General features: G+C 32.0%; 1 protein-coding gene across 9 annotated transcripts in view; it reads left to right on the forward strand.

Moving 5' to 3' along the window:
* DMD (dystrophin) overlaps positions 1-26,585 on the forward strand; it is a 2,285,006-nt gene that overhangs the window by 728,177 nt on the left and 1,530,244 nt on the right. For all 9 annotated transcript variants that reach the window (XM_031963631.1, XM_031963630.1, XM_031963635.1 and 6 more), the window contains 2 exons: positions 22,556-22,657; positions 22,760-22,867. In XM_031963631.1, the coding sequence (XP_031819491.1) occupies positions 22,556-22,657; positions 22,760-22,867 (210 nt within the window). The remainder of the gene's footprint in view (positions 1-22,555; positions 22,658-22,759; positions 22,868-26,585) is intronic.

The following is a 26,585-nucleotide window of genomic DNA, read 5'->3' on the forward strand; positions in this document are numbered from 1 at the left end:
CCATATAATAGAATTAAAAGAAGAAAATTCATTAAAATAGAATAATTTATTAATAGAATAAAAGGCAATCTGAGTATTTAGAATATATCTAAGTTGCCCTAAAGGAGTCTAAAAATCAATATCGAACACATTTATAAAAATGCCCCATAATAAATTAATTTTCTTCTCTTATCCACACTTATATATTGGTTTCCTCTTGTTTTATGTGTACTATTTTCATTCATTAGAATGCTGAATTTTGGCAAAGGATCTCTCTGTAACTGAGTTACATTTGCTTTATCACAACCCCTAACAATGGAAAATATTTGTTATAAATATTAGATGTGATGACTGTGTATTTTAAAATCAGCCAGAGTCAGGAATTCAGGTTAAGGGGAAATCTTCAATCTTTATTCTTTTTGAGGTGAAGGGGGATTGCAATAGCAATATGGGCAGCTGCAACAGGACCCAGCTTGCAGAGGTGAAGGGGGATCGCAATAGCAATGTGAGCAGCTGTGACAGCAAGCCAGCCAGCAGTCTCCTTCCCTTCTCTCTTGGCCCCTCTGCCTCCACCCACCAAAATTGCCATTTCCTATACAACACATCAGGACTTGCACAAAGAGTGGGCGGGGGTCATTCTTTCTCCAAGCATATATGTTAATAGAGTATGCTCCAATTACTATTTAGCCTCATGTGCTTGGGACCTCAGTGCATCAACTCGAGCTTCAGCCCATTACAATTAGATGTGGTGGAAATTTACAAAATTACATCACTTTTGTCCTTAAAAACATTTTATCTATTGTGAGAGGAAAAAAAAAATCAATGCAATAACCCTTATATTATTTAGTAGGGGGGTATACACATTTGGGTAAATTTTGACTTAAATCCTATCTTTAGAAACATAACCCATAACCATTTTATGATGACTTATTCTGAATCACATGGTGATAATATTATAATCAAAGCATCTACTTCCCATATCTATTAATTTGCCTTGATTGATCCCTTTACACTTTTCTCTTTAAACCACTAATTTCTTTCAAGATTCTACTTAAGCATCCATCCTCTTTCTTCAGGACCCTTCCCTGTGTTCCTACTTCTCTATGCCTAGTGTTCTTCCCTCCAAATATCTCATGTCCATTTTTCATGTGTGTGTGTCTGAGGGAGATGAGGGGAGGGGAATGAGAGGGAAATGGGGTGGGGGGAGTGTGAAAGAGAGGGAGAAAGAGAGAGAGAAAGGAGCCAAAAAAGACAGATTTTGAAAGCACGACTCTAAACTAGTCACCTAAACTCTTAGTAACTTGAACACACTTTGTACACATAAGTAGCAACAAAAAAAAAAAAAATGCTTTTGGTAGAAATTTTTAATTAAGATTTCCCTACATCGTTGAAATAGCAGATCTGATTTTTTTTTAAATAGATTTAAAATAGAGGGATCATAGCATAAACAAGGACCTCCTAAATCACAAAGGATACATTTAAATAGTTATAAAATGCGGTTGACTTTAATATTATTTCCTTAATCTCACAGTTAGATATAGGAAAAATAAACCCATTATTTTAGAGTTCAAGGCAAAGAATAAACAAGTAAAATTAATGGAACAGAGGGAAGGAGTTCAAAATGGAAATCTATAGGTAAGCAAAAAGTTTCCTAACTCAATAAACTTGCCAAATATATAGTACCTGATTTAGGAACCTGAAGATTATCATGATGAACTAAATTCTTCTCCCTTCTTACCCCATTTGAAGAAATCACAAATAATGTTTAAAACAAAGACAGAATGTTCTTGCTGTTTGAAGAAGAAAAGGAATTCATATAATAGTAATATTGCCTTTAGACTTATTAATAAAAATAATTAAGTCACAGAAAAGATAGAAGACATTACTAGAATAAAGCAAGCAAAAGTAGTAGTCTGTTGGGGAGGAAGAAAAATGATGTGTGAAAAAACAGTCACAGAATGAGCAAAATAATAATCCTTCCTCAGACACTTAGTAGCTTTGTAAACTAAGTGTCACATGCTTTATCTCCCTTATCTGTTATTATGAAGAGGTTGGACTTGATGATCTCCAATATTTTTTCCAGATCTAAATCTATTATTCTATAACCTAACTCTTAGGAAAGGGATAGAACTAAAGCATAAAAGGAAAATTGGTCCAGGATCCTATTCTGGAGCCATTTGGGGAAAATGAGTGTGACCCAACTTAACTTCAGAGAAACAGCAGAAAAATTTTTCTGATTAAAACATTACAAAAATAAAACAATGGTCTGGACAGAAAATATGAGAGGAAAAGGAGCTCGTTATTACAGTCTGGTGCCATACTATAAGAAAAAAAAGTGGTGGGTACCCAAAGATAGTAGTTTCTGTGAAAAAAAGATTATCTTCCTTTATGATTGCAGCATGCTACTATTGAAAAAAAAATTCAGAAACATGCCTTTTATTTTAGGCACAAATATGGCTAATTAACACATCTACTATCTAAGCCATTTCTAAGTTGGAGGAATTGCCAAAATTGCATAATTTGTCCATATCTATGAATATTTCTCTTCCCCAAAAATAATTGGATGTAATCTTTATAGGGAGTTAAGTGGCATAATAGATGCAGTATACAACCTGCAGTCAGGAAGAACTTAGTTGAAATTCAGCCACATAAATTTAGTAGCTGTGGAACCCTGGGCAAATCATCTAATTTCTGGTTGTCTCAGTTTCTTCATCTGTAGAATGAACATCACAATAACATAAACCATCCAAATTTGTTGTGAGAATTAAAGGATGAAATAATTATAAAGTGCTTAGTGAAGTGCTTGGTACACAGAAAACTTTAAATAAATGGTAGCTATCATCATTATTACTAAAGAATGCTTGAAAAAAAGAACATCTTACAACATATTAAAATACAGCTTTGAGTGAACATTCTAGAACCAAAATCATTATTCTTTGTAATTTTTTGTCCATTGATTGCAAGGGATTCTTCCTAGCAAGCAATATCTTTTTTGAATCGAGAAAAGTAAGTCTCAGGGCCAGTTGGTCTAGGGGATGGAAGAAAAGGTGCCTGATGTACTTCCCAAAGATGAAGAAGTCAAGGATCTTCACTGGGCTTGAGATAATCAATTAAAGTTTATTTTCTATCCTTTATTCATTTATCTAAGAAGGTTTTTTTTTTCTTTCTTTTTCTCCCTACCATTTTTTAATTTCTAAGTAGATAAATCTAGAAAAGGTTATGGGACTTATTATTTCCAGAGATGCTGAATATGATTTCACCTTATGCTTCCTCTTTGCTTCATTAAATTACCAATGTCTTGAATTAACAATTGCTAGCACCAAATATATATATGAAATAGATGTTTATAATCAATGGATAAATTAAACAGCAAAAAAAAAAAAACCCACAAGAATTTGATTTATAGGAAGTTCTTGAATTATTTGTAATGTGACATTGTAAAATTATATCCTGGGATCTTGTGCAAATTGTTTTTATTCTCATTGATATATAGAGTCAGAAATTATATTCAACCAAAAGAACTACCAATTAGAATGCCTTACTATCAAGTAACTTTGAAGCAGAAACTAGTTTATAGATGATATAAAGAAAACACAAATAAGAAAAAAGAATAGAAATAAAACATTTTTAGTAATTATATTTCTATTTCCTGATATCTAAAACCAACTAAATAGATCTGTAAATACAAAGCTGTTGTATTAAATATTTAAGATAACATATTTGATTAATCATTATCAGCTTTTTTTGCATGCTATTTATGCTATTTGAATATATAGATAGAGGACAGAACACATGAAAAATAACTTTTCTCTGATTTCATCTGGAACTATCAGGAATGTCTATAGAAACAGTAGGAAAATACACAATATTAGTTAACCTAATTGAAATGTCCTTTCATTAGTTTAAACATTTCATTCACTATTTAAGCACATCAATTTTTTTTAAAAGATAAAATATTTAGGCTTAATATTGGATAGGAGAAAGAAATTTGAAGGAAAAAGAAACTTCAGGGGAAAATAACGGGAAATGTTCAGATGTTTCTTCCCATTTCTTTACCTTCTACTTACCTAATAGACAAATTTATGAAAGGTGAGGGAAAAAACCAGCAGTAGTCTTTAAAACTGTTGTAAATATTTTGAGCAAGGCAAGTGACAGAAATGGTGCCAGGAAATTACACGGGAGCAAATCACACATAAGTGTGGAGTGTGAATGGGAACACTGCAGATTTTGATGTACAGACTCTTTAACAGTTTCTAGGAAACCAGCTGACAAAATTCATGGTCTGCTAACTTGTGTGTGACTATTTTTTTTCTCACATGGATTACATGCCAGCCCCAACACATTGACCAGTCTTTCAGTTTGGCAGCAAGTTCTTATATACCACTCTAGTCCTCCAGAAGCATTCAGCAAACTGCATGAAAGGTTTGGAAAAGCAAAATAAAGACCATCTGGTTTGCCTGTGGTGGAAGTTACTACATAATACTTATTTAGAATGTGGTATACTAAATAACAGGATCAGGATTAATTGTAACTAATGCTATTCCTAACAGAGTTTAAAGTGACTATGAAGAATATCTTCTGTGTTTTACTTATTTTTTTGTTTTAGCAAATTCCCAAATTTGTTTAATTAGGGTGTCTGAAGGGATGATAGATTCACTACCTACTAGGATTTTCCCTTCCCAATGCAACATGGATTAGGCCAACTTTTATTTATTTGTTTGTTTATTTGTTTCTGTTTGTTTTGGTTTCCTCTAAAAGGCAAAAAACTTTCTTTAGAACTGGATTGTCTCTGGCTATATTTATTTGGATTTTTGGTCTGAGGGCCTTAAAAAGAACTTCCCACAAGTCAGATGTCCCAAGTCACCCAAAGTTCCTACTCCCTGTTCTCCTGACAAAAACTTATTCCAGATAGAGAGGTGAGAGGGAGCAGATATCAGGGAATCTAAGTGATTTAGGATCTTTATTTTCTTTCTGAGGTAATGGTTAAGTAAGCCTCCTTCTTTTGCCAGCTGTTTAATGACTTATGACTATTTCATCTTTTGAATTTGAATAGGGAAGTAGCCCCAACTGTAACAGAAAAGAACGATGAAGGAAAAAAATTAGTTTCAAATGTCTAACCACCTTTTACCATTTTTTGAGGTAAATACCACATTTTAGAAATTAGATGTAGTTTTCCAAAATGATGCTTTAGCAACATATTTTACATAAGCCATTATGCATTGTATTTCTAATGTATTTGGTGATGATATAATGTTCCTAAGATGCAATGTTGCATTATGGCTAGAGGATTACTCTCCAAGACAGCAAAACCTGAGTTAAAAATACTACTTCTGATATAATATGGCTACATCATTGGAAAATTCATTTAACTTCTCAGTATCTAAGCAATGCTATGTTTAAGTTGAAGAGAAGACATGTACCTGTATTAGTACTATTAGCTTCACCTGAATGAATTACAGGAATAATATCACAAGTCAATAGGCAATTATTAAGTGCCTTTTATTTACCAGACACTACTAAGCACTGGACATACAACAAAAAAGACAAAAGTTCATGATCTCCAAGAGTCTAATAGGGAAAGACAACAAGAAAATAATATGTACAAACAAGCTAGATATTTGGATGAAAAGGAATTTGTTAACAGACAGAAGTTCCTATCCCTATCTTCTTTTCACTATTTCTTTTTTTAAGCACACCTTCCTTTTTACAATTGATAGTTAATAATATGCTACATGGATAGAATTTCTTAAACACACATATATAGCCATATGTATGAATAATTTATTGACATTGATTTTTTTTGTAATTTAAGTCTCTCTCACACACTCATACTCCCCCTTATACTGAGAAGACAAGCATGATGAACTAGTACAATTTGAAATATAATTTTCTCACGTTTTCTTGTTTTCTCAAAATATGTCTAATATGGAAATATATTTTGCATGATTTCAATTATCCATATGAAATCATTCAAAATATATTTCCATGTTAGACATATTTCACAAAAAGCAAGAAGTGAGAAAATTTACTTCAGATTGCACTCAGGGTTCATCAGTTTTCTCTCTGGATTTGAGTAGCATTGTTTTTTATCATGAATCCTTTGGAATAATCTTATATCATTGTAAATTGTCTTAAATCAGAGTAACCAAATCTTACACAATTTTACCATTATAATATTGTTGTTGCTGTGAACAGTGATCTTCTGATTCTTCTCACTTCATTTTGCATCAGTTCATGTAGCTCTTGCCATGTTCTTTTTTCCCTAAAACTATCCTCTTTGTCATATCCTATAACAGAGTAATACTATTTCACAATCATGTGCTACAACTTGTTCAGCCATTCCCCCATTAGTGAACATCCCCTCAATTTTTCAATTCTTTGCTACCACAAAAAGAGCTGTTATAAATACTTTTCTATATAGGGACATGTCTCCTTCACTTTTTTTTTTCTTTGATCTCTTTGGGATACAGACCTACTAGTGGCATTTTTGGATCTAGAAGAATATACAATTTTATAGCCCTTTAGGCATAATTCAAAATTGCTGTCCAGAATAGTTAGACCAGTTTTCTACTTTACCATACATTCATTGGTGTAACTTTGTTTTTCCTTTTTCTCTAGCACTTATTATTTCTGATAGATATAAGGTGGTACCTTAGAGTTTTAATCTGTTTTTATTTAAAGAAATTATTTAGAGCATATTCCCCTCATCACTATAGATAGCTTTAATTTCTTCTTCTGAAAATTGCCTGCTTATATCTTTAACCATTTATCTATTAATGAATGACTCTTATTTTTATAAATTTGAATACATTCTATATTCAGTTTATATTTGGAAAATGAGGCCTTAATCAGAAAACTTGCCATAATACTTCATTTTCTATGGTACATTTTTTAAAAAGCAAAATAGAGTTTTCCTGCTTATCCCTTTTAATTAGATCTATTTTTGGTTTTTGCTTTGCTGAGATCATGATTGCTGCTCCTGCCTATTTCTTTTTAGTTCTACTGAAAGCATATTAGATTTCTGTTTCAGTCCTTTGTTTTAACATTATGTGTGTTTTTCTCTTTCAAATGTGCCGCTTGTACACAACATATTTGATGTTGGATTCAGATTTCAAATTGATTCTGCTGTACTTTATGTTTTATGGGTAATCTTATCCCATGTACATTCATAGTTATGAAAAAGTAATTTCCTTCCATTCCATTTTTTTCTGTTTCCTTTCCTTTCTCTCTTTTCATTTTGTTTCTTCTTAAAAGTCTATTTTACAGGGCAGCTAGGTGATGCAGTGGATAAAACACCAGCCCCATCTGAGTTTAAATCTGATCTTAGATACTTAACAATTCCTATCTGTGTGATCCTGGAGAAGTCCCCCAATTGCCTCAGGAAAAAAAGTCTATTTTATTGCTTACCACTGCCTTTCTTAATCTATTCTTTCTTTTATCCCTTACCTCTTTTATTTCCTTACTGGGTAAGTTATATTTCTATACTCTTCTGAATGTGTATTCTTTCCTTTTCGAAGCAATTTTTATGACTAAGGTTCAAGCATTGCTTGCCATTACTCTTTATTTCCCCCTCTGCTATAAAAACTGTTCTTTACATACCTCTATTATGTGAAAAAAAATTATTCATTCTCTTTCTCCCTCCATTCTTTCCTCAGTGTATCCTTTTTTCACCCCCTCACTTTTTTGTGGAGATAATTCCCACATAATCAACTAACATTCATATCCTCTACCTATATAAATTCTTTTAACTGCCCTAATAATGATAAAATTCTTAGGAATTACATGTGTCTTCTTCCCATATAGGAATGTAAACAGTTTAATTTTATTGAGTCCCTTATGATTACTCTTTCACATTTACATTTTAATGCTTCTCTTGAGTCTTGTATTTGAATGTCAACTTTTCTATTCAGTTCTAATCTTTTCATCAGGAGTGCTTGAAAGCCTCTATATTACTGAAATTTTTCCCTGAACAATTATACTCAGGTTTTATGGATAGGTTATTTTTGGTAATAATCCTAGCTCCTTTGATTTCAGGAATATTATTTTCCAAGATCTCTACTACTTTAATATGGAACTTGTTAAATCTTGTGTAATCAAATCTAAGACTCCCATTGTTTGAATTATTTCTCTAGATGTTTAAAGGAATTTCTCTGACCTGAAGTTTATGAATTTAACTATAGTATTTCTGGGTGTTTTTATTTTGGGATCTCTTTTAGGAGATGATCATTGGATTCTTTCAATTTCCATTTTACCTTGTGGATCAAAAATAAAAGGAAATTTTTCCTTGATAATTGTTTGAAATGTGTTCTTAAAATACCCCATCTTGATCTATTTTCCAGGTCAGTCAAGATATTTCACATTTTCTTCTATTTTTTTTTTCATTCTTTTCATTATTTTGACTTTTTTATTTCTTGTCTCATTAAATCATTAATTTCTACTTGTCCAACTCCAATTTTATGATTTGTTTTCTTCAGTAATTTTTTTATGTTCAATTCTGTTTTTAAGATATTATTTTCTTTAGTATTTGTGCTCCTTTTACCAGTTGTTGATCCTTTTTTTCATAATTTTCATAAATCACTCTCACCTCCCCCTTTTTCCTCTATCATTCTTAAATTTTTTAAATGCTTCTAGAAATTCATGTTGTGCTTTGATCCAATTAAAATTTTTCTTTGAAACTTTGTCTTCTGATTCTATTTTTTGGTTTTCTTCCCTGACCAAAGATTTCATAGATTTTTATGATAAAATTCTGTTTTTGTTGTTGTTAGTTCATTTTTCCAATCTATTTCTTGACTTGGAATTTTATGATAAATTTGGATTCTCCTGATCTATGGTGGGGAAGCCTTGTCCCAAGCTTCAAGCTTTTTGTGCTGCTATTTTTAGAACTAATTCTGGGCATTTGGCAAAAAGCACCAAGTGCTACCTGTTGAAGTGCTACAGAAGCAGATAGATCTAGGCCTCAATTAGTATCTAGACAATTCTAGCTCAACTCAATGTCTAGATAGTCTTGTCCAAGCCAAAGAAGGAGGCTTAACTAGACACTTCTAAAAATGTGGCTTAGTCTTTACAACCACTCAAAACTAAGCGGAGTTTTCACACTATCCACAAGAATAACATAGTTTGTCCCAAATATGGGCCCCAAATACAGATGCTATATGAGTAAAAAGAAGAAAATTAAGAAATTACCTTATACTGGCAGTTACCCAAAAAGTAAACCCACAAAAAACAAAACAACAACAACAACAACAACAACACATCCTCCAACAAATTCAAGTAAATTTAAGTAAAATCTTCGAGGAAAAAACTTCGAGGAGTTGTGGCCCTCTCCACAACTATAAGAATAATTAAAAGAATTTATTTCCCATCAAGAAATATAAAGCATGTAAAGGAATTAAAGGAATACCTAAACAGATAAGGAAAATTCAGGATGCATTCATGTTAGCACATAAAGTCCCTTCAGAAGGCAAATGAGTTGCAAATGTGGTATTCTAATATTCCATATAAATCATCCTACTTCATATATAATGAAGTCATTTTGAAAGAGAGAGGGGGGGGTATTACTGTTACCCATTTTTTCTATTAGGCCTATACTTTCCAAATAAGCCACTATAATAATGAGGGATGAGGAGGTCCCAATCTTTTGCTCCCTCATGCTCTAATCTTCTTAATCTCCTTGAGTTAGGAGGTCACATAGTTGATATTTTCATAGCCTTGCATGATTATATCATTTTTAGGAATAAAATGGACCTCACAGACTATCTAGTCTAACCTATACCCAAAAAGAATTCTCACCATAACTTCCTACAAAAGACCCTATTAAAATATCACAAGGCCACCTATTCTGCATTTGGCCAACCCAGATTGGGAGGAAGTTTTCCCAATATATGCAGATTAAATTAGCCTCTTTGCAACTTTTATCCACTGCTTCAAGCTTTGCCATCTGGAGCCACATAGAACAATTATAATTGCTCTTTAATGAGAAAATCCTTCAAATACTTATCAAGAGGAAATAACTTGTGATAAATTTCCTGCTATGAGACCTCATTTGGAGTTGTCTTTTTTTTTTTTTTTTTTTTTTTTTTTTGCAAGATGATAATGATATATTCACTCCATTTAGGAGAGAGGTAGACTCAATAAATTGAACTCATAAAAAGGATAGGAATTTGCTGATCAACACCTATCATATAAGCGTGAGTAAAGAAGAATGATAACAATCTATCAGTCAAAAATCATTTATTAAATGTCTGTTTTGTGTCAAACTCTGGGTTTAGGACAGGAGATACAAAAGATGGTAACAATACTCCCTTCCCCCAAGGCATTTATATTCTAAAGGGTGCGTTATCATGTAAATCACACACACACACACAGAGATACATATACACACACATATATGCACAAGCACAGAGAAACAGAAAGGGAGGGAGAGAGAACACGCAGAGAGAGACGGGGGAGACAAAGAGATATACAGAGAGAGACAAATGGGGGTAGAGGGAGAGGGATGGACAGAGAGAGAGACAGAGACATAGAAGAAGAAGGAGAGGGAGAGAAAGAAGATAAGTGAGAGGGAGAGAAAAAAGAAGAATAAAAAAGAAGGGGTGGAGGAGAAAATAAAAGAAAAGAAAAGAATGGAAGGTGATCTCACAGAGAAAAATGCTATTAGAAAGGGAGGATGGAGCCAGAAAAGGCTTTCTATAGAAGTGGGATTGAAATGACTCTTGAAGGGAGTAAGTAAAAGAGGGAAAACAATCCAAGTACGACAAAAGCCAATGCAAATGAATGTTTGGAGTGAGTAAAGAAAGCAAGGAAGGGCCAGGTTATAAAAACTTGGTGGTCTCATGGTAACTATAAACATAAACTTAATTATTAGTCTCCAGTTCAAAGCTCATCCCTTTATGAGACCTAATAGAACCAATGCCAAGCTATTTTTGGCACTTTTCTTTTGTTTTTCTACTCTCTATATGGCATTTTATAAAATCTATTTTCTCTTTTATGAAAAGTGTCCATTTTGTCTATGAAATGTATGCATAAAGGAGTATTTACCTGACTACTGGCTTAATGGACCTTAACAGAAATTTTTTTTTTATCATTTATCCATAGGGAAATTTGGATTTTTAAAAATGATAAATCTTATTTGGAGTGCCTAGTTATCTTCTTTCTTTTTAAGGTGTTATTCAAGATATAATATCTGATATCCTATAAGTATAAGTTATAGTTAAGAGAGTCAATTACTAATAGAGAAAATGAATCTACAAGTTTTGGCTATCTGGCAGGTAAAGGTAACATCAGGGTTTGGTGATCAGGACAAACCAGTAGGAATTAAAAAATCTAAAGTTCCATTTGGTGAAATGGGATGATGAATTTTAAGGATTCGAGACCAGTCAGAAGCAGAGATAATGTCTAGGTAGTCTCAGGAGACAGGGCAAGAAGAGGGTAAGATCTGGATAAGAAAATGAGAAATCATGTCCTAGAATCTGATAGAGGTCATCAGTTCTTAACAAGAGGTATCTGAATATTGATTGTTTTAGACAAGTGGTCCTTGTGCTTCCCCTTATTTTAAGCACCCTGCTTTGTATGAATGAACAAGTAATACAAGTGGGTGCAACTCTCCAGAGCAAGACTAGGTATTTCTGAAACTTTGTCTTAGTAACTGCAACAAAGGTCAGTCCCCACATCCTCTTAAGTTTCTGGTTTAAACTTAAATGGATGCTGGCAAGCCAGGAAATCCCATATTAACATTATCTATGTTATATTTTTATTAATCTTTTTAAACATTTATCAGTTCTATTTTAATGTAGTTTGCTGCACTTGGGCTGTGAGTTTGAAAACTACAAGAAAGTATCATATCATCCCTTTCTTTAATTCTCTGCCTTTTGCATTACATTCTAGTTCCATGATTGAAAGAAGTATCCAGTAGCTTTCACATAACTCACTTCCATTATTATAAAAAGGGAATAATTATATTAATAGACTGATTTCAGGAGGTAAAATGGAAATAAACCGATCTTTTATTCAGTGCAAAAAAAAGTACAAAAATATTTTCTAAACATCACCATATTTGGAAGTAAAAGTGACCATTCATCCATTCAACTACCTCCCAGTTGATATACTAGGATTCCAATTGGGATAGCAAAGGTGATGGTAGAGAGTAATAGATGAGCCTCACCTCCCCAGACTGCAAAGCTTCCTAACTTTGCTTAGAGGTCTGATGTACAAGGGAGTTTCAGAAGCTCATTGGTTTTTGCAGGGAAAAAAAAACACATTTTAGTTTAGTAATATTGAAATATTATTAATGATGTTAATGCATTCATTGCTTTACAAGGCTTACAGTAACATTAAGACCAAGTAGAGGCCTCAAGGAATTTAGAATCTGTGAAACAGAACAACAGGTAATAGTAAAAACTTCAGGTTCCCCAGATACTCCTGATTTCACATATCATCAGAAGATAGACAGTAATTTTTGTTAAGTTCCTTGGATTTTTAATTCTTAGTTTCCTCATATCTCAGGTGACTACCTGAGTGGGAGCTGAAAAGAGCAAAGTTTATTATGCTACCATGTAACATTAATTAATAACCCACAAATAATGGAAGTGACAGCAACATGGATTTATTCATTAGCATTTTAAAAACTCATAAAAATCAATAATATATGAAACTGACAATCAAGAGATAGAAGAATATATCTCTCAAAATTAGAGGCTCACAACTCTTTTAGTATATTCATCAAAGTAAAATTTCTCCTAACTAATCAAGCACTCATAATGATCCTTCAAAATATAATCCTTGTGAAAAGTTTGTCTGGAAACTCTAAATCAGCAGCTTGAAAAATATGTAGATAGCTATTTGGTTTCTCTTGTATGAATCCCTTGAAATTCAGTTTTTGAATTGTGGATATTATTTACTTCTCTTGGCTCATTTTTTCTCAATTTAATCCAATAACTGAAACTATCTGAAGGTTATTTAAGCCTTGTTTTTTATTCAAAATCATCATATTAACAAACAAAAAGCAAACAAAAAAAATAGCCTTCAAACAGTAAAAATTTCTTTGGAACAAAAAGGATTATTAAGGTATCAATATCAGCTATATTTTTGAGTGACTAACATTTAGTGTATTTTTCATCCATTTTCTAGTTTCCATCCCAGAATAGTGTAGAATCTAAACTTCTGTTTCAGGAATGAATATTTGTCTTAATCAATTTCTCTATATTATATTCTAGAGAAGAGCTGTGTCTGTGTCTAACACTGCCTCCTCAGATCCTATGCGCATTCTAACTCTTTATAACTGTCCCAGTCACTGTCATGTCTAAGCAGGTTTGCATTCTCCAAATTTCCTGCTTGGTTGTTGGGAATTGTATTTTTTGTATTTTGGGGGAAGAGAAATAATCAGCCCTAAAGATTTTACTTCAGTCACTGATATGGAAGGCTATTCAGTCTCAGCTTAGACCTGCAGCAGAGATATATCCTTTTCTGGATAAAGGCATGTCAGCCTGCCCATGACCTGAGAACCAGGGGGCTTTTTTGTGCAAAACTCTTAGAGTGCTTCCTGGCAAATTAAAAAGCAGTATGAATAGAAACTGATTTCATGAGCATTATGCCTACATAAAACCAAAATTTATACATCAAAGAGAGAAAATTGTTTAATTCCATTACTTCACATAATAATGGGAACTTGATTTCTTTCCAGATTTTTTTCTTGAATTTATCTCATTTCAGAAGTAGTTTTCAAGATTTCAGAAGTGGGTGATATTCTATGATTATATAAACACAACTAAAACTGGAATAAAATTATTTCTAAAAGATCCATCAGACTAATTGGTCATAAGAAATGCTATTTTTTCTTCCTTGGATCACATGTGATCAGGTAAAATAAAAAAAAAAATCTTAAATGATTTTAATTAATTCATCTTTCTTATATCATTTTTAAGGGGATAATATTTTCTTTTTGAGTTCTTGTGCCAGGTAATGGCTGCCCAAACATTTAGAATAGGTACAGATCTCAAAACAAAACAAAGCGAAACAAAACAACTTATTGAAAATTAATATCTTAGTGAGGTCTTTTATTTAAAAAAAGTATATCAGAGAAATAGAAAAAACAGTTGTTTTAAATATTGTAATATTGTTCATTCTTAATAAATAAAAGTTAAAGAAAAAACATTAATAATCCTGTGCTTCCTTTCCACGTCATAAAAATTGAACAAACTTAGCTAAATGGTTATACTTTTATCCATCCTGAAAGAGATATTTAACTTACTTAGAGAGACTGAATAACAAGCTAAGTCATGTTACAGGTTAACAATTATTTGATTAAAAGAGACAGTATTTACATATCCCTAAGGAGTTGGGACAGTTGAGATTCTTCCTTAGGCTTCTTATTGGAAGAATTTTCACTTCTTATAAGTATCCCATGGGATTGATTTCAGGCAGCTCAATAACCACCTAAGTAGGAGAAATGGTCCTGGCTTTCCCAAATAGTAAGATTTAGAGGAATCCAAATTTGGAGGAGTCCAAAAGGAAATCAAGAATCAGAAATTTCTCATTGTGCTTTTATTTCCAAATGTATATCTCCTTTCTATCCTATCTAGTGATAGAGGCCTTATAAAAATAATTTGAGAGGAGGAAAATACAGTTCAACAAAACTAATAAATGAAATTGAAACTGAGAGTAGATTCTGTGTTCCATACCCATAATCCCTATTTCTGCAAAGAAGAGATAAAATGGGTATTCTCACCTTTTTTAGGGGGGTCACACTTGGTAAGATATAACAGAGTATACCTTAATTATAAGTAAACATTAATATTGAAGCTAAAAAACATATGGGATTCCTTGAAATGACTCTATCCTTCCCCTTTCTATGATTCCTGTTCCTACCATTGCCTTTGCTTTATTCTATTAGGCAAAACATCTCAGATTCTTTGCTTTTTCATTAATTTAGTCAATTGCATGCTAATTGTGAATAATTTTTAATTTGAAAGGAAAAATGTGAAATACCTAAGCAATTCTTGGCATCACCACATGTGAAAAATATTTTTTTTCAAAATGTGCTGTGATCTTGCAAGATTCAATAATACAATACTCTTTGCATTTGACTTCCTTCTCTCATGATGTGAAATGTCTATAGTATTGCCTCTGGCATGATTCAGCTCTTCCCTGGTGTCCTCACTTTGAGATAAAAAAAAAAAAAAAAAAGAAAATCATTCTGTCTCCTGTTTTTAACTCCATAGGTCAGGGAGCATGACTGAATGTAACATTACCTTATGATTCTATTCTTCAGCTTCAATGAAATTTAAGGTCTCCCTGCCTAGGTTTATCTAACTTCATTAAAGTTTCCCTTTTGCTTTAATGGGGGTTGATGAACCTGAGTTCTGTGAGTGTGGGGAAAATTCATACTCCCCAGAAAAAAAGCAAACCAAGACCAAAGAAATTGAACCATAGGGTTTTAATGAGACCCTCAGGCTGCATTTTATTCCCCTCATTTTTTTTTAACAACTGGATAAATCTCAATGATTTTATCTAAGAGAAGGAAGACTCCACTATCTTAAAGATTTACTGTCAACAAGGTATTCTGATAAGACTAAATTCTTTGTGGAGGTGAAGGGGGATAGTGATAGGACTGTGAGTGGCTGCAACATGAACCTGGCCAGCAGTGTCTCTGCCTCTCTCCTCGCCCCTCCAAGGTCATCCCTATATCATTTCCTATACAATGCATCAGAACTTGCACAAAGAGTAGGCAGGGGCCATTCTTTTTCCAAGCATATATTAATAGAGTATGGTCCAATTACTATTTAGCCTCACATGCTTGGGACTTCAGTGCATCAACTCGAGCTTCAGCCCATTACTCTTGATACTTACTAGCTATGTGATCCTGGACAAGTCACTTAACTCCAATTGCCTTGCCCTCAACCGAAAAATGAATAGGAGAGATTTGAGTTAGATATCATGCAAATTTTGTGACAATAAAGAATATTAAGGAACTAGATATATTACTGAAGATCTTAGAAGATCTCATTTCCTAAAACTCTTAAGGATGTTTAAGAACAGAAATCTGCCCCCAAAATTAAGTGATCTCTTTCTGGAAGCAGGAAATGTAATGACATGTTTCATTGACATTTTGGGAGGATTTGATAATTAGACAGGATTAGTTTAAAATAAATTTATAAGAATAAAAATAAAACTTAGGAATACATTACCACATTTAAAATTTGAAGTTATCCAATAGTAGGATGCCAGATTTAGAAGGAATTTTAGCTTTTAGCTTGATCAGTCTACTCTTTTACAAATGTTAGAATTGAAACTTTGGCATGTTTATAAAAAAAAGAAAAGTATTTCTATAACCTGAATTTGTAGCCATTATGTGCACAAAAGTGTGAAAATCTCAGTTCACTAACTTTTCTCAACCGTTTGAATAAAGGGTAAAAATGTTGCATTATCTTCCTTTCTTTACAAATTGGAAGGAACTATAAACCTCAGAGTTTTTTTTCGCCAGCCAACCAACCTCCTTTCCAAAGGTTATGACAGATAGATTAAGTGATTGAGTATTTATTAAGTATTTAATATGTGCCAGCACTATGAAAATGCTAGGAATATAAATATGAAGAAGAGACAAGGTGGTCTCTGCCCTCAAGGAGATTGCATTCTAAATAGGGGAAACAACACATGAAAAGGAATTAAAGGGATAAAAGGATGGAAAGTACTAGGGTCAAAAAGAGTCTGGAAAGTTGAGGGCTGAATAAGACTTGAAGTATATATATATATATATGTCTGGAATGAGTACTTCCTCAAGTAAAGGGTCATGTATGAACTTAAAACTTGTTTAAATTACCTTGAGTAATAGAGCAAGTTAGCGACAGAGCCAAAGTAGTGCTTCTTTCCCTCTATCAATCATAATAGGTCATAATTTATTCATATCTCCATTTTCATGAGTTCTTTGAGTGTTGCTAATATTGACTGAGAGATGCTGAATCCTGAATTAGATAGCCTGAAAACTCCCTCACAGCAAGTGCTTTTTAAGGAGATAAATATGAAAATTTGTTATATTGGAAATGCACCAATTCCACTAAATTTACTGAGTACATATTTGATTTTAAGCAGAATTAAATATTTCAAAATATATGAAATCACACTTAGGAGAAGCAATTTTATTTTAAGCAGCTGTGCTAGACAGAAGTAGATTGAGAAAATGCCAAGTTCTCTGGATAAATTTTTGGGCTCTCTCTTTTTGTTTTTTGTTTTGTTTTGTTTTGTTTTGTTTTTTTGTTTTGTTTTGTTTTGTAAGAATAACAAAGTCCTATGTAGCTGAATTTCATCTTAATCAATTAGAATTTAATTTGTTTTAATGAACAGAGATTGTGATTGTCTTTAAGAGAATTTAGCTTGTGCTCTTGACCTTTTAATATGTGTATCTAATTGAGGGGAAAAAAATTCTTTCATGAGGGTTTGGCATACCTGGCCACTGAAAAACCAAACCAAACCAAACTGAACGCATTGATCACTGATCACCAATTTCCAGTTTGAATGGCCATCATAAAAAAGTTGAAATGAAGACATCCTCTTTCATATCAGCCCTTGGAAATCAATCCTAAAAAGACTAATTGTAATGAAAATTCCAAAGAAATAGAATTATAAAAAATTCAGGGGGGTAGAGACATCTTATCAAGGATGCTAATTTAAATAACAGGTTATGGGGCACACACAGGTGATAAAAAGAACTTTAAGCCCAAAAAATCAATTATATGTAGACCTTAGGACAGTTAGCCTGGAGTCTAAGCAGGAATGTCTCAAGCAATTGTGATTCACTGGTAATGAACAGATAGAAAAGGGCTTAATTATAGGATCAGAGAAGTAAGTAAGTAGGTCCATTTTCACTACTATTATTGATATCATTGATTTGGGGGCAGTAAGAGGGATTTGTAAAGGCAATGACAAAACAAAAGAAAAAGAAACAGTGAATAAGTATAGCCCAAGAGGAAACATCTGTCACATATTATTCATGATGTGCTAAATAAAGAACCTTAGAGAGTAAAATAAAAATTAATTTTAATAATTTCAATTAAGTATAATATATACAATACAATATATATGATATATACAACAAAGTATAATAATATAACAATAATAAAGGATCAATAAAACCTATCAGAAAGAGATAAATGTCTTTCTGAAATAATTTTTAACATTATAAAATATCAGAAAATTCTGCTATCAAGACTCATAGAAGTTATATTCATACAAATACTAAATACTTTTTACAGAGATAAAAATTGATCTAAATAAGTGAATAGATGTTAATTAATCACAGTTGAGCCATGTAAATATAATAAAAAAAAATTAATTACCTAAATGTGTTTACTTTTTGGCCTCCAAGGCTATCAAAACAGAAGTTGAGTCTTTTTTTGTTTGTTTGTTTGTTTTGTTTTTGTTTTTTTTTTTTTTTTAGAATTCGAAAAGTAAAACTAATTTATCTGAACAAAAGATCAGCAAAGTAAAGAAAATAATGAAAATGTGTGGGAAAGGCTGAGACCCAGAAGTACCAGATCTCCCATTATAGAGCAGTTATGCCTAAAATTATTTGATACTGATTAAAAAATGGGGAGGTGGGAATGGTCAGGGGAACAGATTAAGTACAGAAAACTGAGAGAAAAATTGGATATAGTAAAAGAGAGTTTTAGGTAAATCACCAATTATTGGGATGAGAAATCATTATTTAATAACAACAACAAAAAATATTGGGAAATGTGAAAATTAATGTCATAGAAAATGATTTTTTTTTAATTTTAATTTTTTTTTTTATTTAATAGCCTTTTATTTACAGGATATATACATGGTAACTTTACAGCATTAACAATTGCCAAACCTCTTGTTCAATTTTTCACCTCTTACCCCCACCCTGGATGGCAGGATGACTAGTAGATTTAAATATATTAAAATATAAATTAGATACACAATAAGTATACCTGACAAAATGTTATTTTGCTGTACAAAAGAATCAGACTCTGAAATATTGTACAATTAGCTTGTGAAGGAAATCAAAAATGCAGGTGTGCATAAATATAGGGATTAGAATTCAATGTAATGGTTTTAGTCATCTCCCAGAGTTCTTTTCTGGGCATAGCTAGTTCAGTTCATTACTGCTCCATTAGAAATGATTTGGTTGATCTCATGCTGAGGAGGGCCTGATCCATCAGAACTGGTCATCATATAGTATTGTTGAAGTATATAATGATCTCCTGGTCCTGCTCATTTCACTCAGTATCAGTTCATGTAAGTCTCTCAGGCCTTTCTGAAATTATCCTGTTGGTCATTTCTTACAGAACAGTAATATTCCATAATTTTCATATACCACAATTTATTCAACCATTCTCAACTGATGGACATCCATTCAGTTTCAATTTTAGCCACTACAAAAGGGCTGCCACAAACATTCGTGCACATACAGGTCCCTTTCCTTCTTTATAATCTCTTTGGGATATAATCCCAGTAGTAACACTGCTGGATCAAAGGGTATGCACAGTTTGATCACTTTTTGAGCATAGTTCCAAACTACTCTCCAAAATGGTTGGATTCGTTCACAACTCCACCAACAATTTTAAAATACAATCTTACCTACATGTTCTAATAGGCTCCTACTAGATACATGCATACATGCATGTATATATTTTACATGTTTGAGGAGCTGCCTTTCATAACTAGGAATAAAATTTATTTTTTTATTTAATAATTTTATGTTTTTCTGTTACATGTAAAACATTGTTTTGCATTTGTTTACATTTAGTTCTAGATTCTCTCCATTCCTCCTCATCCTTTAAAAAGAAGGATGAAATTATGCAAAGCATTTCCATAAAAATAATGTTGTGAAAGAAAACATAGATTCCCTCTCCAAAAAATGTTTCAAAACAAATAGTATATTTCAGTCTGTTTTCAGACACAATCAATTCTTTCTCTGGGTATGGATAACACTTTCCATCATAATTCCTTCAATGTAGCCATGAATCATTATATTACTGAGAATAGCAAAGTCATTGACAGCGGATCATGCCATAACATTGCTATTACTCTGTACAAAGTAAATTTCACTTTACTTGAATTAATGAGGACTTTCCAGGTTTTTCTGAGAACAACCTGCTTATCATTTCCCATAGAATAATAATATCCCTTCATAACTATATAAGACAATTTATTCAGCCATTCCCCAATTGACAGACTTCCCTTCAATTTTCAATTCTTTGCCCTGAGAAGGATTGCTATAAATATTTTTGTACATATATGTCCCTTTCTTTTTTTAATATCTTTTGGAATTCATGCCTAGTCGTAGTATTGTTAGATCAAAGGATATGCATGATTTTATAGCCCTTTGGACATATAACTAGAAAGAAAGAAACAGTTCTTGACTATGCAAGAGAAACTAAGAAATATTGGTGATAGTGTGGACAGTTTTGAATATGTAAAAGTGAAAAGTACATGCCCAATTCATTTAGACAGAAGGAAAATAGATATCAATCCATACTGTGGAATGAGAAGTTAGAAATGGCATCATGAGTTTTGAACCTTAGAAGTTTTGGGAAGGAAGGGACTACATCAACTTTAATGTAAAAAAGTAGTGGCTTTTCTAGGAGCTCAATGTACATTGTTTCCATACATAAAGATGATGCTAATAAGATACTGTTTCTCTATATTTTAGTGTTTTTGTTTTGTTTTCAATCATATTGAACATCCCCATTCTCTCTTACCTTTCTTTTTTTTTATTTTTGCAAGAACATTTATGTGTGTAAAACTTGGGTAAAAGGTTGAGTAGTATATATCCTATATAATGCTAATTACTTTAAATTTTAACAGCTATAATAACTTTTCTATAAATGACTTATTTGTTGCAAGTGTATCTAGTAACTTTTGATAAATGGAAATATCTGTAACAGGCATCAACAAGTTTATTAAGCAATTTTTTTGTGTAAAAATACAACATATCTGTTAATAAACGATATTCAGCCTCTATGTATTTGAAGTTGTTAAATCTGTTGGTTTAAGATAAAGTGTTTGTTGTTATTGCTTAGCTTCCTCCACTTCAATGCCGTGGTTTCTCTAGTAACTAACATTTTTCAAAGTGAGTAGAAGAAGACTATAAAAAGTGTAAGAAAATAAGTGACATTAAAATATATGTGATGGTACTGAGTGTCATAAAATATTTTATTCATACTTCACGGAAAAACCTAAAAATATACTTGTAACTAAGCTACATATGAGTAATATGGTCATTTCTAATACAGTCCTAAAAAATTAATGGCACTCTACTAACAGATACACTCAGTGACCTATTGAAGGGTACTAGAGAAGGAACACTTTATTTTTAAAAGATTTTTTAGTTTTGTTCTTTATTCCTTTCAACATATAAACCACCATTTGTTCTACTTTTGTTAGTATAAAACAATCTGTCTTACTATAGATTAGCTGATGTGCTATTCACAATCAATTATTAAGGTTAAAAATTCTCATGAAATATAATACATGGAGCATATTCTATAAGTTTAAAAACAATTCACAAGCATTCACTTTTTCTTCATTCTGGTATCCATAAACAGGATAACTTTTATTCTGTAATTGTATAAATACTTTACAAATGCATTATTTGTGTCCTTGTTGCTCTAAAATACTCATAAATATAGGCAAACATTTCTATGTTTATACAAATCAGAGAGAAGTTAGAATATAGAGTTCTAACATATCTATTATTAATATTGTAATAATTCAACAAACTGTTCATTTGTCTTTCCTAAAGTGTACACTTGGCACATAACAGCTATCAATATATTTATTTCCTCTATCAAGATGTTTTTAAGCAATATATAAAAGGCATAGCTTAAGGAAATTTATGTAAATTTTCTTTTTCTTCATTTATATAAAAATCATAGTGTATAATATGTTCTTATCCATATGTATCTAGAAATATGATAAATGTACAAATTATTGTTTTGGAGAAATCTGTTGAGAAATCTGAGATTGAAATCTGTGTCCATGTTTTTTTCCCTACTAATTTGTACAACTATGTCTATGAGCTTGAAATAATTTGAGAAACTGAGAATCCACTTCCTAGTCTGAAGTAAGCATTCTTTGAAATTTAAAATTGTGTTACATTTTGTGTGTTTGTTTTTTGACAACATGTTTAGCAAACAATTTTTTATTATTTAAAATAATTTAAAAGAATAAAATAAAAAATTACTATTTAAAATATTCTATATATTAGTATTGAACGACCTTGCTTATTTGTTCATTTATTGCTTTACTAAATTTTTTAAACTGATGTTGGTATTTCAAATAATAGTAGTCACGATTTCCGTGCAGTATCAAGCAACTTTATGGTTTTCTATGTGAGATGAAAGGATGAGTGTAGTCTAAATATAATTCAAGGACAGTACTGATTAAACTACAAACCAGAAACAATGTGTCTGTCCTTTACAGCTCCTAGCACAGATAGGAAACTCAAGCTATAAAGACTGAAGCAGTCATTCGTGGTCATTTCTATTATAGGTATTTCTATCATATCATAGTTATCATTGGTTATTTCCTAAGGACTGTGGGATTGCTTTTTCCCCAGGTTTTGGGAGACCGATGGGCCAACATATGTCGATGGACAGAAGATCGTTGGGTTCTCCTACAAGATATCCTTCTGAAATGGCAACGATTTACCAAAGAACAGGTGATTCACAGTAGGAATGTGTGTGTTAAAAACAAATATGCACATTTTTTACTTCACCAGTTAACTTGTGAATATTCTTACCAAAGACTTTTTTTCCCCCAGTGCCTCTTTGATACATGGCTTTCTGAAAAAGAAAATGCAGTACACAATATCCATACCACTGGCTTTAAGGACCAGAATGAAATGTTATCTAGTCTTCGCAAGCTGGCTGTATGTATCTCTTATTTTTAAGCTTTTATTAAAAACAATAATCTATTTTCATAGTCATGTCTTCTCTAACTCTTAAGATGTTCTGTCTCAAATTTTCACATTGTCTTTTTTACAAAATTTTAAAAAAATATTTAGTGTTAGCCATTTTTTTTATTTTATGGAAGAAACAAATACAACAAACTCTTCAGGTATTTTTGTTCAATTTAATTCAATTTAACAAACATTTATGGTAAAAAAAAAAAAAAAAGAAAGAGGAAGAAACTAAGAATAAAAAAAAATTTTCTGACCTCAAATGTACATAAGGAATTTATTATGTACATACATACATTTAGTACAAAGAACATATTTTGTCATTTAGTCATTCCAGTCCTAAGACTTTGTGACCTCAGTTGAGGTTTTCCTAGCCAAGGTATTAGGATAGTTTATCATTTCCTTCTCCTACTTGTTGTACAGATGAAGAGATAGAGGCAAACAGGAGTAAGTGACTTGACTAGTGTCACACAGCTAATTAAGTGTCTGAAACCAGATTTTAACTCAGGAAGATTAGTCTTCTGGATTCTGGGGCTGCCACTCTATCCACTATAATAGCTAGATACCCCTGTGTAGTATATACATATATATACATGTATATATGTATATACCACACATACATTTATGTGTATGTATACACATACATGTATATTTATATGTAATTATATAGTAATATGAATATATGTATATATTCATTCACATATTATTGTATACTATGTATATATCTATTTGTAATAGATATATGTACATATATAATCTAGAGCAAGATTTATTAAATCTTTTCCACTTGTGACCCCTTTTGCCTAAGAAATTTTTATATGAACCTGAATATATAGGTATATAAATAGGTATAACAAATAAAACATTAACTGATAATAAATCACAACTTTATGACATCTGCATTCAGTTATGATACCCTTATGGGGTCACAAACCACAGTTTAACAAATATGTAGAAGTAAATCAGGAAAATATATAAAATTATCCAAAGTAGCATGAAGTGGAAAGAACATGAATAGTTAAAGGCAATCAAGAACATTTTTACATTGGAGATAGCACTTGAGTTTTTCTTTGAAGAGAGTTAAGTATTTTAAAAGGACAGGTGTGGAAAGTATGCATATTAAATGTGAGGAAGCATTTATAAAATGGCATAAAGTTTGGGACAAAATTGTATTTTCTGTTGTTAGAGGGAGGCTTAATACCTATTAGCTCAGTTTTAATTTGGAACGAAATGAAGCACTCAAGTATTTAGATTCCATGAATGCAGCTCCAAATTGGAGGGGCTCAGAGTCCATGTGAGTGGAACATCTAACCCTCATGATAAGAAAGGAAAATGGTAGAAAATTGCTTCATGAGAAACAAGGACCTGGGAACACCTTTGTTGCCTTTTAAGGAAAACTCATCTCTACTGGTTGAACATGGAGTCTTCCTATCATGTTTGAGACTTTTGTTACAGAGTTGGTAAGGCAATCAACTCTTGATTGACTCCTGGAAATATGCTAAAACTGACACTTGCAGGATTAGTTCTAATGTGCATTCTCAAGAGGAGACTTTTTGGGTTTTGTTTATAGAACACATACATACACACAAGTATGTGGACTTATATGTATGGACCTAAATCTATATCTACATCTATGTATTTGTGTGTAGATACACACACATGAAATCACAGATGCAGCTCCCTCCCTCAAATAATAATAATGTGGTATATTTATATATAATGAATCGCACTTGTACTGCACAATTGAAGAATAACTATATTTTAAATGTCACCTATGTGTTCAGCATTTTTTAATGTACTTTAGGGAAAATAAGAAAATGTGTCAAGTAGCCTTAAATCAGGTTGTATCCAAGATTATGATAATAGTTAGATGACATGGGACATATTAAAGAAAATCCAGTACTTAGTCTCAAGGAACTTTTGTTCTAATTCAGATAGCAACCAATTAAAAAAAAATTAGTAGGATGAAGTACTGTGAAGGAAACATCCTGAAATGAGTTCGGAAAATAGATTACTGAAGATTGGAGTATCTGAGGAAGACTGTATCAAATAAGGGAAACTTGATCTGGGTATTAAAGAATTCATAGATTTGGATAATCAGAGAAGAATAGATATTTTTCTAGTCATAATTTCAGGAACAATATTGATAATCTAGGTATAGTGTGTATAATTCTTTTCCTTTACAGTTTTACACTAACATCCATATATACTTAAATCAAGGACTGAATTAATCAAATATACTTTCAATTTTTTTATACAGGATTTCTATGTGAGTGGAAACATAGTACATGAAAACAATGTGGCTTGATTAAGCAAACTACTTTTAGAGTTTTAGGTTATTCATTTTCTTTATCAATAATGTAAGTAAACTTATCTTATTTGTTTTCCTCTTAAATTTTAGTTTATAGTGAGTGGCAACCCTATAAAAAAGAGATCAGGATTTGTAGTAATTTTTCTTATGTTCTAACTCATAGTCAATTTGTGATAGTTTTCCATAGCACTGGTACCTCATTGGTGCTAATCAATGAATTAATGAAGAATTAAGGAAGTGCTTACTATGTGCAGAGCACTGTGATAATTATTAGGAAAGCAAATATATAAGATAGCCATGCTCTCAATGAGCTCACATTCTAATGAAAGGGAAAAAATAAATGGAAGAATCAGGAAACCAGGTTATATCTTGGAGAGAACAGATGGGACTATTTGCTTTTGTAAGCAAGAAGATAAACATTAAACAGGCCCATGTTCTTGAAGCCAAGGTTCAAGGCAGAACAAGAAGCTTGACACTGGACCCTGTTTACCCCACAAGCAGAGTTAGATTTTAAAAGGTAAAACAAGGGAGGGGAAGAGAGAAGGAAAGAAAATGTGCAAGAAACAGAAAAAGAACTTTAACCATAGAAAGGTACTGTGGTGACAGGGAAGATCAAAACATCAACTTAGAGGAGGACAAAATGTCCACAGGGGAAATCTCAAAGTATAATATTAATTGGTTTCCAACCCAAAAAGTTTTCTTGAAAGTATGCATAAAAGATGTGAAAAGCCAAATAAGAATGAAGAAGGAAAAATTAGAAAAGAAACAAAAAGAATGCAAGAGAAAGAGAATAGCTCGGAAAAGGAAGGAAAAAACTGACTGAATAAAAAAATTCCTTAAAAAATACAATTGACCAAATGCAAAAGAAAAATCCAAAAAAATAAACCAATTCCTTAAAAAACACAATAGACAAAATGCAAAAAAAAAAAAAAAAAAAAAAAAAAACTCCTAAAAACACATCTTTAAATGGTCAAAGGATATGAATAGACAATTTTCAGATGATAAAATTAAAGTCAATTATAGTTATTTGAAAAATGCTCTAAATCACTATTGATTAGAGAAATGGAAATTAAAACAATTCTGAGGTATTACCTCACACCTCACTTATTGGCTAAGATCACAGAAAAAAAACAGATAATGATAAATGTTGGAGGAGATATGGGACACTAATGCATTGATGGTGGAATTGTGAAACTATCCAACCATTCTGGAGAACAATCTGGAACTATGCCCACAGGGCTATAAAACCGTGCATACCCTTGGACCCAACAATACCATTACTGGGTATGTATCCCAAGGAAATCATAAAGGAGGGAAAAGAACTGACATGTTCAAAAATGTTTGTAGCAGCTGTCTAGCAAAGAATTGGAAAAGAAT

Source organism: Sarcophilus harrisii, chromosome 3 (genome assembly GCF_902635505.1).
Source record: "Sarcophilus harrisii chromosome 3, mSarHar1.11, whole genome shotgun sequence".
Taxonomy (NCBI): Eukaryota; Metazoa; Chordata; class Mammalia; order Dasyuromorphia; family Dasyuridae; genus Sarcophilus; species Sarcophilus harrisii.